This window comes from Bacillus rossius, chromosome 1, assembly GCF_032445375.1.
Source record: "Bacillus rossius redtenbacheri isolate Brsri chromosome 1, Brsri_v3, whole genome shotgun sequence".
In the NCBI taxonomy this organism is placed as follows: Eukaryota; Metazoa; Arthropoda; class Insecta; order Phasmatodea; family Bacillidae; genus Bacillus; species Bacillus rossius.
In genome coordinates this window covers 160584525-160599899 of record NC_086330.1, presented here as the reverse complement: position 1 = coordinate 160599899, position 15375 = coordinate 160584525, and the positions used below count along the sequence as shown (strand labels likewise).

The 15375-nt window shown below is 36.1% G+C and overlaps 1 protein-coding gene across 1 annotated transcript in view; it reads right to left on the bottom strand.

Annotated features, from left to right (window-relative positions):
- Positions 1-15375, bottom strand: part of LOC134546360 (uncharacterized) — a 114564-nt gene that overhangs the window by 37181 nt on the left and 62008 nt on the right. The window contains exon 8 of the mRNA XM_063389150.1: positions 2106-2345. Coding sequence (XP_063245220.1) covers positions 2106-2345 — 240 coding nt within the window. The remainder of the gene's footprint in view (positions 1-2105; positions 2346-15375) is intronic.

Sequence of the window (15375 nt, the reverse complement as noted above, 5' to 3'; positions counted from 1 at the left end):
CTTCCGCGGGAATAATATATTAATATATATTATAATTCATTTAAAAATATATATATTTTTTTAAATTTTGTAAATTCTTTTTAACTCTCGGAAATCATCCGGATAGTAGAAATTCCGGTAAGTAGAATTATGGATACAGGATGCTCTACTGTATATAAAAACAATAACAACTCACGTGTCAGTACTCTGTGTAGTTGTACCAGAACATAATGATCAAAATTAAGGTTAGGTTTAGAGTAAAAATTTTGTTTAATTTCAGTCTTGTTTCATAAAATAACCAGCATTTCGCTGTTTTATGTAAACTGACAAACATTCAGGCACTATTTAGATTTATCACAACTCACCATAAAATCTTTTCCCCTAAACAATAAAAAAAGACCCTAAGTTTGAGGACTGATGACTGAACACATTGGGAAATCAAATGAAAAGAAACTGGTTAGCACATTTCAAACGATTCTGGCAATTTCGCATGCAAGTCAAATGTTTCAAAACTAAACCTTGTACGAATTTATCATTTCTATTTTTACCCTAGAGTTGAATAGCAAGACTATGAACAGAACACATCGCACACCGAGAATAATAGGGCCGCATCTCAAAAAAACTAAATTTTACAGGAGAGTGAATAATTGAAAGTAGTGGTGCACCGATATGACTTTACCGATTACCGATTATGAGAGCAATAATCGGCAGATACCGATTCAGTTACCTACCGATTATAATGAACAAATTTTTTTAAGTGTAATAATGCACACAAAAATTTTTATTCCCATGTGAATTAAATTAAAAGAGTAGGTAAAATTGAGAATACAGTTATAATAACAGTATAAAATATATAAAATACACTATTAAGTCATTGCAAAGTGTAAATTAATTTAACTTCTATTTATATTTGTTATTGTAAACAACTTGAACTACCGTCTAATAATTGTAATTTACAATGGGTAAGTTTTTGTTGCGGAAAACTAGCATTATTATTGACTATCACATAAGGTTGCATGGAGAAATTACCGTTTAACAATGTAAACATGTTGCTATATTTTGTTCACTTGAGTTTATAGAAAAATGTTTCCACACTTCAATTTTTTTTCCCTAGTCGCCATCTCACTATAATTATATAAAAATGACTCAAAACCAATTCTAGCACATGTGATTTTATTAATTTTGACTGAATATATAAAATTATAAATACTTTGTCACTTTTCACGTCACATACAAATAACACAACAACGGACAATGTTACCAAAGACGTCCATAACGAGTTTGTAAAACGCAGTGATAAATTCTGAAAGGTATAGGGACCATGATTTTGAACGCTACTACGACTCAAAAAGATCGATTCACATAGAATCCACTGCAACTGCTTGTGGTATTTTGATTGCGTGCCATCTATTTTACGTCTCTGGCTATAGGTAATGTACAAGGCCACTAAACAAAAGACAGAACAAAAGACTAAACGTGTAGGAAAAATATATTTTTTGTTGTTAGAGGCAATGAGATATATTAACCTTAACGAAATATCTGTAATCTTGATATGACGGAGTTAGATGAATTTTGTAATATATACAAATATTACCGTATTTCGTCCTAAAATGTGTAACAAAATATTACACCGTAAAAACCTACTTAATTACGCCGGGACGTAGATAATCGGCAAAGTAATCGTTAAGATAATCGCCGATTATGATTAATCGGTAAGTACCCATAATCGCCGATTACGATTCATCGGTATCCGCATCGGTGCACCACTAACTGAAAGTTTATTCTTAGCCTCAGCAATCAGGAAGTGCATAATGTCGGCACTGTTTCTATGGCACAAGTCAAAATATGACCACAGTGTATTCCAACCCACCCTCAGCTGTACGAATAATAATGCCGCATGTCAACATGTGGCTGTATTATTCTGATTTCTGTTTTACAAATTTAAAATGTAATAAGGACATATCTCATCTCAGGTGAATATTTATTGTACTACATATATGGCCTTGTGATACCGAATAGATATGGCCATAAACATGACAAATATACAAAAATGTAAAAAAAAAAATTTTTTTTTTGAGATGTGGCCCTATTATTCTCGGTGTAGGACACGAATGAGAGGCACTCACGAAGGGGTGCGTCTCGGAGAAGAGGGTGCAGCGGGTGAGCACGAGGCAGTTGTCCCTACAGTCGGCGTCGTCCCAGAGGCTCCAGCGCAGCACGGCGTCCAGCACGCGCTCCGAGTGGTGCAGCGGCCGCACCAGGGCTCCCCCCAGCACCACCTCCTCCAGGCAGAGCTGGTGCGCGGGCCAGGGCGAGCGGGCCGCCAGCTCCCGGCACACGTCGCCCGCCTGGCGCTGCGGGCTCAGCTGCAACCGCACACGGCCCGCAATGGACGACTCCCTCTTTACAGCGGGCATGCGGCAGGTAAGTCAAAGAAATATTTACTTCACCAGTTATTTCCAATGCCAGTACTATAACCAAATTTCAGACCCACAGATCCACCAGTATCTAAAAGCACATCATAAAGAATACAAACAGAAAAAAAAAAAATATTTAAAATATAAAGATTGTCGGGAACTTAAGTAATCATTAGAGTCAAGATTTTATGGTTTTTATTTTTAATCCGATTTCATTTTTAAACAAGAAGATTTTGGTGATACTGTTTTTTAATTTTATAAAAGCTTTTTTTGTAATACTTACTCCACCGAAATAGGGGTAAAATTTATATACTACAATTTTAAGGGAAAATAATTTTTAATAAATTGGTCTAAAACAGATAAAAATAAATAAGGGAGCATTTATGGTTTAAAATTGATTCAATATGAGATGCACAATAAAACATTAATTATTAATTTTTAATTAATTTTTCTGATGCATGCACTTTGTTCGAATGTTTTGTCCGTAAATGATATTCCTTGAATTTCAAACATTAAAAGATTCCTTTTTTTTTAAGATTTGGTTAAATGCTACTTAATTCAATGATATAACTTGCATGTCAGTGTCATGCAGTGTTCTGACGTGCTTTTAGGTGTTATTTTGGTTTTATTGCAATTCACCAATTTTAATATTGTCCAAAGAAATCATTTAAAATAAGTATTTATTAACTACATGCATCAGTCTAGTATTTCCCTGTGTCAAGCACTCTCATGTGCGACATCACGCCCTGAGCGAGAATCTAAGCTGGGTTCGTGTGTCCTCACACATGGCGGTGCCCATCCAATCATACTGCAGATGCACTCCCTCGCTATATCTTCCCGGATATCAACCACAATTCATGAAGACAGTTACATTTTTCTGAATAAATAATATTCTCCAAACTGCTTCAGATATTGCATGAAACATTTGTATAGTGTTATTAACACCAGACTACAGGAGTTTGAAAAATCTCCTAGGGTGACACATTTTTTCTTTGAGTGCTATACCTGTTCAAAATATATGTTGACCATGTAGATACACACAGAAGCATCATTACGATGACTGATGTGTAACTAGGCTGTACCAGTCGGCAATATCTGGGCTCCTCCACTATTTGTCTCTGCCGGTCCTTTCCACTCAACACTTTTTCACAAAGCTCAACTCGCAAGACGTTTGACACACACTACACATACCTTCCCTAATCCCTAACCCACATGAGACTGTCCTCTGATTTGTGTCCAACTGGTCAGTGTGCAACCATGGTTGAGTAATCACATCGCTCACCTCTTGCTATGGTGGTCTGGGTTCAATTCCCCCACACCCATTTATTCCATTAGTGCTCTAATGCCATCACCTGACCCCACCTCACGACCTAGTGACACTGGTTTTCCAAACTTGTTAATATATGATAGTCAAATTTTGTTAATAAAGAAATTACGAAATTAAAAAAAAATCACTTGCACATGATGTGGAATACAAATTACCTTACTTAGTAGCGATAAGAAGTTAATACTGAATTTAATTTTAATGAAAATTGCTGTAATGCACGAAATCAGGAATTTTTCACGAAATATGACTTAATCGCTATATTTGCGTGAAATGAACTTTTTTCTATGAAAAAAATAGGTTGAATCATTCTGAAACATGCACAAAATGCTGTTTACAATATGAAGCGGTTATACACGGGACGCCATCTTTATTTTGTTTTTCTGCAGCATACACAGAGTAAAGAGTGGTGATAAATGACATAACTTCAGCCGCTCTTGGACAAATTGCAGATGGCATTGATAGTTATGAAATATCAATACTGAATTAGTGGTACCAAAATATTCTACGTGTTTATTTAGACGAGTGCTTTATCTGTCAATGTTAAGTTCTTTAACATTTCTAAATGGACGTAATGTGTATCTCATTAACATTTTTTGGTATTTTAATAAACGTATAAAATGCCGAAATTGTAAGTTTTTTGAAAGAGCTTAAGAGTATGAAGACGAAAGGATTTTATGTGTTCAATAAATAAAAAAGGCATTATGATGTGCAAGTTTTGTAATGTACTGGTAGATTGAAAAAGAAAACACACGTGTGAAAAACATTGTAAATTTTGAGTATTGCATAAGGTGAACAAAGATAGGTGCCAAACATTGGGTTCTGGAACTAAGTGTCAAGTTACTTTCGAAGAAAAGTCTCTTTTCGCAATAAAACTAAAGATGAGATAACTAAAGACGAGAAAACTGAAGACAAGAAAAGTAAATTAGTTGAGGACACAGTTCACACTTTTGTCAAAATGAATATACCACTTAAAAAACTTAATCATCCAGCCATAAGGAAATGGCTGAATGAATAAGTGAAAGGCAGTTCACAAGCAGTAGTGGAGACATTTTATTAATGTGAAGTACAAAAATGTTTGCACATTTGGAACAGATTCTGGTAAATATATGAACAAGTGCTCAGAATTGTTGAAAGTGTTAGTATATAAATATATACGTGTAAAATTATGATGAAATTTTTATATATTTTTTAAATGAAACAATTTTTTTTTCACAGCAATATCTCATCTTTTTAAACTAAATTGACCAATTTTATTAACAATATTCTATTGGCCATATATATATACACACACATACATGTGCGCACGCGCACCTACGTGTACACACATGCCCACACACCACCGCATACAAGTACGCACGCACCCACCCTCACACACACAAGCACTCATCCACCCATCCCCACACACACCTACACACACCCACTCGCACCCCCATACACACTCACACTCCCACCCCCACACAAACCTACCCACACCCTTACACACACACTCACCCACACCCTCACCCCCTCACAAACACACAAACACACACACACACACACACACACACCTACCCATACCCCTCCCTCTCTCTTTCTCTCTCTCTTGAATTGGATAAGAAAAAAAATTGGCCTACAGAAAATTAAAAAATTACAAATAAAACAACACATGATTGAATAAAAACTATTTTTTAACTTTAAGTTTTTTTCTATACTGTTAAACTGCATTAATACACCAATCCCTCACTTAGCATGACTAATGCGTTCCTAAAAAATGTTCATGTTATCCAAAATTGTGTATTTTGAAGCATTGGTCTCCATAAATAGCAAGGCTAATTTACTTAATATGTTCCAAAATGCGTAGGGAAATATTCTTTACGTAATATAAATGCGTTGAACAACACTCAACCATAAATATGTCACTCCATTATTCTTTATAAGCCTATCATCAAATACTTTGTCTGACAAATACGACACAGCAATAACAGGAGATAGTTATCGTCAGTTGGCTGGTTGACTTGTCCGTCCAGGCGTGAACTTCAACTCACGTCTTGTACCTTTCCTCGAACTTTCCAAACAGTTTTTTACTGGCAGTGAAAATGTGTTATGTCCGGATATTTTCATTTTAATTTTTAAAAAATTAAAGTGCTTATTTGTGTATCACTGCTTGGTTCACATCACTGCAGACAGGCCCTTGATTTTTTTTCACTGCACCACTCATTTAAAAACCTTTTCCATGTGAATCATCTGTTCACATCTGTTTTGGTATCTAATGTCAAATATATTCCCACTAGTACAACCAACATCAAACTTACATAAACAATTGATAAGAGTCCTTATTTTGTAAGATTTGGGCATAGTCGACTTGCTTAAAACTAAAGTACAATCAACATAAGTGTGGCCTTCCTGACATTCTGCATGCCGTAATACTTCTAGTTTTGTCTCAAATACTTGAACACGATGCCTTATGCTCTCACTTGGAATCCATGATTCCGATATGATTCCAACTGCAGGGGCTTGCGCATGTACAGTTACCGGCAGACGAATGGGCAGATGTTGCTTTGTGTTTGTGCGAGTTCCCTGCCACTGGCTAGACTGAGTCATCACGGCCCAATCTGTCAATGGTATGGCACGGCGGCATATGCGCAGATGTAAAAACATTTGGTCCTTTACACTCCCTAGCCACAACTTACCTTGCCATAACTGATGTTTGTACAACATCCGATAGCATAGTCAGACCTGCGCGCGCATCTCTTCCACCTCGTATGGCTAACTGTATGCCTTGGTACATCTGTGTTTTATCGAGTTGAAGCAGACTTTGTGGCATCATGCCCAAGTTTTTTTTTACATGTGGCGATTTCATGTTAATTGAAATTTACATACGTACTATTTATTCCAGACTGGGACAGTAAAATTAACATTATGCTAAATGAGTTCGCGCAATCTCAAGATGTGCTAATTGAGGGATTAGTGTACCCATTTTTTACTATAATTTTCAATGCATTTTTTTTCCTCGAGTCGAAACTTAATTTCTTGCTGCATTGTTTACGGTGTGAGGAAGTAATCAAATACACTTGGACATACAAAGTCTTCAACAGAAAGCCTGAGATAGTTATCACCAACGTTATTTATTTAAAACTTATGAAACCCCAATAATAATTTTTTCAACCTACTTTTCTCTAGGTCTAAAAAATATTTTTGTTATTAAGCTGGTCTTACAATGATCAATTTCATTTGTCCGACAATCGCGTGACCTGCAACCATTCAAACAGCTCTAACAACTCCATCTGTCCGCTCGTCCGTCCATCAAAACCTTGCCAAGCTTTAGCTTTCAACGGATGGACGAATGAACTTATAACCTCATAAATGTCTGAAAAGCATTGCTTTTTAGTATGTTTATTTGCTTAGCTGCTTATGTACTATGTATCTAACTTGTGTTTAAACACATTTTAAAGTTTTATATTTGATACAAAAATTGACATGGACGCAGAAGTGTCATTAATAACGTACCGTAACTTGAAAATATATTAAAATAAATATCAGAGCGAAAAAAAAATAGTTTAATAATTTATTATAAGTGCTTAGTGCACAAGATCGTCAAACTAGTTAACCCTTACGAAATAAATTTTTTTAAATATTTAAGCCTTCTAGTTAGTTGGCAGCATCCAAGCGGAAATATATTATGATGGATGTGCGGATCATTGTGAATTGCTCCGCTTGTTGACAGACAGACAGATGCATGACAGACATATGCGATGGACCAATGAGATCCTAGCTTCACAGTAAAAAAAATAAATCCTCAGGGCATCAACTGTAGTAGGAGGGTAAAATCATGCCATCAGACAATATTACCAACACATGTTTTAGACAACTGTTTCTAAAATATTACTATAGGAACAATTCTAGATACTAGGTTATTTTCCATACTATGGCCTGTGTTGTTGATATAGACAGACCTATATAGAATTTGAATAGTATGTGCTAAAATGAAATAATTAAATAATATCAAGTGAGAAATCTACTGTGTGTAGTTAAAAAATTTTACATTTGGAATGTCACAATTTCAATCAATTCAATTGTTGCAGAATTTACAGAACTCCCACGGGGTGGGAACTTCACTATTAGCACATCTTTCATGTCACGAAGACAGTGAGCATCAATTTCCAAGTGGAAGGTGAAACTTTGAATTTCTTTTGGGAAGAAGACGATAGATGTTTCCACATCATTCTTGCAGCTTTTGACTCCTGTGTCATGTGCAAGGCCCAGGTTTCATTTCCCGTGACAATACCTTCCTCAAACTCATTACCTTCCTCGTACTGCTGCAAATGTTTCAGTCTGTAAGCCATTCTGCATCCAGTGTGCTGTTCTGACAGTTGTTTTTTTACCCAGTGAGAACAAACTTTTCTGTACACAATCTTATCATTAACAATGACCCACGCATGTCCATAAGAAATGTTCCAACGTTCCTTTGTTTCGTTCAATGTCGTTTGACGGTTCTCTTGTATGACATCAATTTCATCAACAATTGAACAGGTTGAAGAGACACTGGCCTCCCAGATCAGACTTCATCAACCAAACTCATTCATCCACCTTTTAACATTTTACACCATCTTTCCACGTAGGTATGGTGGTCAATACAGTCTTTTCCGTAAACTTCCACCATCTCCAAATGGATCTCTTTCTTTCCTTTTGCTGATTATGTAATCACTAACCCCATTTTACCGGTGACTGACGAACGTGATAGATCAGTATGTGGGATCACAACATCTTGCATTGTGCCTAGTCAGAAGCACCCTCTAGTTGACTTTTAAGTAAATAATTTAATTTTTACTGATAACTTTCCACTTAAAAATTTACATGTGCATTACTTCTTAATACGCCTTCGTAAATTTATTCTATTCTTTTTTTAATTAAATTTCCATTTGCTACAATTTTAAAGACCAAAATGTTTTGTTTAATTTAAAACACAGACACACAACTTTTACAGGGTTTTTCATACACCCTTGAGTGAAAATATTAAGTTCTTGCTGTATTGTTTACGGTACACACTATTCACTATTACACACTACCCACTGCACTCTTACTACGGAGTGCATGGAGGTATTGGTTAGTCTACAGAGTAGGTGACTGATGTACTTTCCGCCAGGGATAGACATTACCAGGGGCGGACCCAGAATTGACTTCTGGATGGGGCACCAGTAGTCTGGACCTAGTATAATACCTGTTTATTACTGCAGAAGACATAAAATCCAGTGCATTATTTTACCATTTGGGGGAAGGGGTGGCACATGCCCCCATGCTCCCCTATAAATCTGCCACTGAGCATTACACGCCATATAAAAAAACTGTTATGCTATCCAGAGATCACATTTTGAACTCACTTACTAACATGACAAAGATTGCAAACAGCAAACACACAACTCCCTAACTTTACACCTCCATGGCTAAGTGTTTGATTAACGGATGACAAGAGGTACCCGCCCTCTGACGTCACGGTGTCACGTGATCCATGAGGAGAGGGGATGAACTATGGGAAACAAAGCAAGCAGACACTGACTCATGCTACATACGGCTGCAAGGAAGCATTTAATATTTTTTTCCGTTCAAGCGATCAAATAATGGTACAATTTTGTTACGTACATTGTTGTAAGAGTTCATGTTTTACGCCTTAAATAGAAATTCACATCTTAAAAAAACAAATGTATTAATTATGCAACTTAAGTTTGCAGTGATGAAAACACAATTACAATTCCCAGCGCACGTGCATGTGTGCTCTAAAACTTCTTAAAGAATAATAAATACCATTCCCAGTACTTTTACATTCACAATGCCTAGGAAACTAAATCCCCTCATGTAGAAAACTTTGTTATAGATCAAACGTAAGTAGGCCTAGAACATGATAAGAAAAGTGCTCATCTCCAAACACTATTCACTAAACAAAGTCAGTAGTTCATGTTTTTACGGGCTATTAACACATTTACATCAATGAAAACTAAACACTGTAAGTAAGATTATAACCATAAAGGGCCTGCCACATTTGTGCAGTCGCATCTGTGCCTACTATCTAATTAGACATAACAAAACTCGGCAATGAACAAAACCAGTGTAGCAAATAAGTTTGCAAGGTTTGTAGGTATTCATTTTTCTAGATCATATAGTTATACAGAGAATAAGCCTTATAAAAACACAGCTAAATTGTAAAAATTGTAAACGTTGTAGAGTCAGCCAGTATAATTATGTAAATTATTAAATGTACTTAATAATTCCAGTTTCTCTAGCCTACCTCTATCAGTTTTAAGAATTGTTTCTAGAAGTTTGTGTCTGAAAGTCAAAATTACAGTGTGTCAAAAGTAGGTTAAATACTAATTTCGTGACTAGACCTGGTAATGACGTGTAAACAAATTCAAATGCAATATTTATATTTGCGTGTAAGATTTTGTGCAGACGGTGACAATATACTTCGACAGACACAATATTACACTTTATATAAATATCTTAACTAAAATAGTTTATGTTAAAATACAGATGGAATTTGTTATTATTCTCGACTTCAAAGCTTCTACCCATTCTTTCATTAGAGTAAATTATCGTTAGGTTAATATGTTAATAATTTGTGTGTTATTTATTTAAAACTAGCTTCAGTCCGCAGAGCGTGGACTACTGGGTACGTAAACTTGCAGTACCCGTCAAACAAAATAGCAACATGTTCTTTCAATATCAAGTTCCATCTATAATATCTAATATTATTAGGTTCGGGATCGCGAGTCCGTAATTTAAATGATAAATCTAAAGATGAACAAGTACACGGTCTTTCTATACAAAGAATACGTTTGATAACAAAAAATTCTAGTTCAGTGAAAAATGTTCGTCTTGTTTAAATCGTCGTTAGTGAGGATACTTGTTTAATCAGCGAGTCTTCGGGTGATGGGTAAGGGACCAAACCTTGTTGCAGAATACCCACGAGACGTGTAGGTTCTCGAAGGATCCTTGGTTCGCCTCAGTCAGGACTGCGAACTTGGCGTTGCTCCTCCGGTCTCTAGCGGACGGCAGGAATACGCGCCGTCACGACTCCATCCTTCGGGCTGTGGTCGGGAACTGGGCTGGACTGCACGACGGTCATCCTTCCCGGGCTCGAACTGCGACTTTTCATTATTCGACTGAATTCTTCTTTCTTCAGGATGATCAACGGCCTCTATTCTTCGTAGTTTCAAAGCAATTTATATTCCTTAGACGCTCTCTTGAAATCTGGATATTCGTCGTCCTCTCTTCTTAAATAATCGTTTGAATTCTTGACGTTTGAGTTTTTATCTTCGTTGATTCAAATTAATAATTCCTTCGAAATCTGATTCAATATTAGCATTAATAAACATTTTCAATTCTTCTAGGAATAGTCAAATTATCAATTAAGGTCGAAATCGTTGCGTTTTTAGATGTTGCCTTCATCGAGTCTCAATTTGTTCTAAAGAATCTTTTTCACCGTTACTAATAAACGACTCTCTTAAAGTTGTTGATAAAACAAAACTATTAAAATTACTACCAATTACTGTCGTTGTTCATCTTTAAATTAATATTAGTTTCAAAATACTGCTATACTAGCTTTGACAATCATTTAAAATAAAATTTAACATCGAGTAATCCATAGACAAAACGCTAACCAAAGAAATTTAAATCTGAATTATACATAGATTACAAACGGAATAAAGTGTAATTAACAAAATAAATACTAAATAAATTAAATATTTACTTTCTATAAAGGGTAAATATTGCCTTTATAGAATTGCCCCTTTCAGAAATGTTCATGATGGCAATTATTCATGACGACATGATGACATTTCTCACAACTTAATTTTAAGTGTCCTTTCACTTTCGACTATCAAATGTTCGATACTATCGAAAACTAATCACCAATTAGTTAGTTCATGTACACACACTAAACCATAATCTGACAATAATAAAGAATACACCTATACGTTAATACTTACAACAAAATATACTTATCAACAAATAGTGTATTGTAAACGTCTGTGATGTATCAACATATTTACAGGAATTTACGTTACAACAGGTGTATAATATTCCCTGAGCTGTGTGATATTGTAGCAACCTACTACTTGATTAGTAACTCTATCTGAGATTTCATAACAATTGTTTCTAATTATTTTCGTGACAATATAAGGTCCTTCGAAAAGTAGAAATAATTTCTTTGTGACAAATCTCCAAAACTGACTACTAGGGTTCGTTCTTTTGAGAACGAGATCTCCACATTTGAAATTCATGTTTCTCGATGTTTTCTGTTGCTTCTTACGAATCCTGGCCGCCGATGTTAGTTTGGCTTTGACCATTTCTTCCGTCTCCTTTTTTATCTCATTTAATTCTATCTGCTCTTCGTTGGAAATTTCTCTATTCAACTTAGGTAATATGAATTCGGGAATGATTATTGATTTGTTTCCCGTCAGCGTTTCAAATGGGGTAATCGTAGTTGAACTATGCACAGTATGATTAAGTACACATTCAATGAATGGTAACTTATTTCTCCAACTCTGCTGTGCATCATGACAAAACGTACGTAACATATTGCCTAAAGTTCGCATTTGTCGTTCTACTGGGTTACTTTGCGGATGCCGAATTGAAGACATGGTTGGGGTAATATTCAACCCTCTTAATCCTTCCTGCCATTTTCGGCTGACAAACTGGGTAGCATGGTCCGATATAATAGTTCCGATATGCCCTATTTCTGCTTCAAACAATTTAACTTTATTGTAAACTATGTTACCTGTGGCGTTGACGATAGGGTAAAGTTTTGTAAATTTTGAAAATATATCTAACATTACGAAAATGTATTTAACTCCAGCTGTGGATCTGGGTAGTGGCCCCAACACATACACAGATACCAGTCGTAAGGGCTTGTCTGGAATTATGTGTTGTGTTTCGCCAATTAAGTTTTTATGCGAATGCTTGGCCTTTTGACACAGATCACAGGAGCGGGTAATTGCAGCTATCTTTTTAGATAAATTGGGACAATAAATCTGCCTGCTTAATGACGACAGTAGTTTCTTTGATCCAATGTGTGCGCAGTTTGAGTGAATTTCCCAAATCATAGTGTTTATCATCGCTTCTGGTATCACGGGTTTCCAAATACTTTCAAACTTCGAATTTGATCCGTTTTGGTAAAACAACGTTACGTCACTAGATAAACAATATTTCTTGTGTATTTGGTGTGTAGGTTCTAGACATCTTAATTTTTCCGTTACCTTTCGACAAAAGTTATCTTCACTTTGTAATACTGGCAAATCTCTAAAAATGTTTTTGATAATCACATTATTATTAATCTGTTGTGCCATCATATTCGCCACTAAAAATTCTTTAGGATTACTTTTTGCGGAGAATTCGTTAGATAATCCATCAGGTATTCTACTCAGGAAATCCGCAACAACGTTTTCCTTGCCTTTAATATGACAGATTTCTATATCATACTCCTGCATAAGTAAACACCATCTAGTTAGCCTGCTTCCAAATATTTTGCCAGTTTTTAAACACATTAACGCCTGATGGTCCGTTAATAGTTTAATGTGCTCTCCTAATAGTAGATCTCGAAATTTCTGTAATGACCAGATGATTGCCAATGTTTCTCTTTCCGTGACGGTATAGTTTCTTTCTGCCGTATTCAGGGTTCTGCTTGCCATTGCAACCGTTCGTTCTATACCTTCGTCATCAATCTGAGCTAATTTAGAACCTAATGCATACGCAGAAGCATCCGTATATAATAAAAATTCTCGACCTAACATAGGGTGGTGTATAACCTGCTCCTTCATAAATATTCGTTTCAGATTTTCGAAAGCTTCCTCCTCTTCATCACCCCATTTCCAGATTTTATTTTTCTTTTGCAAATCAAATAGAGGTACTGCTATCTTGGCTACCTGGTCACTATAGTTACGATAAAAACCGATGACCCCGAGAAAAGTTCTCAATTGCTTCACATTCTTTGGCGATGGAAATTTGGTAATATTTTGTAATTTATCAGGAGCTGTGTTGATACCAGTGGGAGACAGTATGTGTCCTAGAAAAGGAACCTCTTGCCTGCAGAATAAAGATTTCTTCAATTTTACCGTCATGCCGGCATCACGCAACTTGGTTAAAACTATACTGATATGTTCGACGTGCTCTTCGAAAGTAGACGACGTAATTAATATGTCGTCGACATACGCTCTGGCAAAGTCTTTACATTCTGATCCTAGAGTTTTGTCCAAACATCTGGTAAACTCGGCCACCGCATTACATAACCCGAAAGGCATGACCTTGAAAATGTATTGATGGTTATTGAACAGGAATGATGTATATTTCTGTGAATCCTCTCTCAACGGAATTTGCCAGTATCCAGCTGACAGATCTAAGGTGGTAAGAAATTTTACTCCTTGGTATAAACGCAAGATATCGTTGGTCGACCGTGGACTCTCCCTATCACGCACGGTGATCTTATTAATCTCTCTCGCGTCCAGGCACAAACGTACCGAACCATCCTTTTTCCCCTAACACATAGAATTGCGTTGGTATATGGACTAGGTGCTCTCTTTATCACATTCCAGTCTAGCATAAATTTCAAATATTCTTGTGCTTCGTTTAAATATCGGGCCGGTATTGGATACGTTTTCTTATGAAAAGGTTCGCCTCGTTTTACTTCTATGCTAGCTTGATATATTTTATTTAAGCCTGGCTTATCAGAAAAAATGTCTCGATAAGAGTTCAACACTCCGAAAAGGGATTCTTTGTCATGTTCGTTAATTATCGTGATTCCTTTAACAGCCTCATTCAAATCATTTTCTGTAGCATTTAAATTCTCCAGATTACTTGTGCATATAAATGCATACGGGTCTCCCCTACGAATAAGTGCTACGCATTTGTCTGTAATTTGCCAATTTTCAGTAGTCGTTGGTTTTTCTATTTCATCCATGACCGTAACCATCCATCCGCTGAAATCCAGTATTATTTTACTTGTGGTAAGAAAGTCTACTCCTAAAATAATAGGTTTGCTAACCCTTTGACAATTAATACAGGTACATGTTTTTTATTTCCCAATCCTTCTATCTCTAATAAGGTCTGTTTGTTTATAATGGGACTATCCCTAGAAGTTACTCCTAAAATTTTCAAACTGGGTACAGGCATTAGTGGTAATTTGACTCCAGTAGATTCTATCATATTGACGCAATCTTCACTAATACACGATATTTCCGCGCCACTGTCTAATAATATGGGTGTTTTAACTCCATTCACTGAAAGTGTGATTTCCGGACATAAAGCTGCTTTGCAATGTTCAGTGTTTTCACTGGGTTTGTTAAGTAAAAACTCTCTTTCATTTTCCTTGAATAATATTGTATTAATTCTCTTCGTAGTTATACTCGTAGCATGAATATTCGACGTAGTGTTAGCCCCTTTCATTTCCTCCTTATGGAATGATGTACGGAGCCGTTTTTCGTCATTCCTACTTAGTTTCCCTCATTACCGACAAAACCTTTTCTATGATTTGGTAACCATGTTGTCGCTAAATTTTCGTTATTCTGAGGTGACGAAAACGCCTGCGTTTCTCCTTGCATTACTTCGGTTCCTCCATTTGCTTGCCTCGGCGTCCATTTTGTGTTATTACTCTCTTCCCTCGGTGGAATAGAATAATGTGTATTTCCT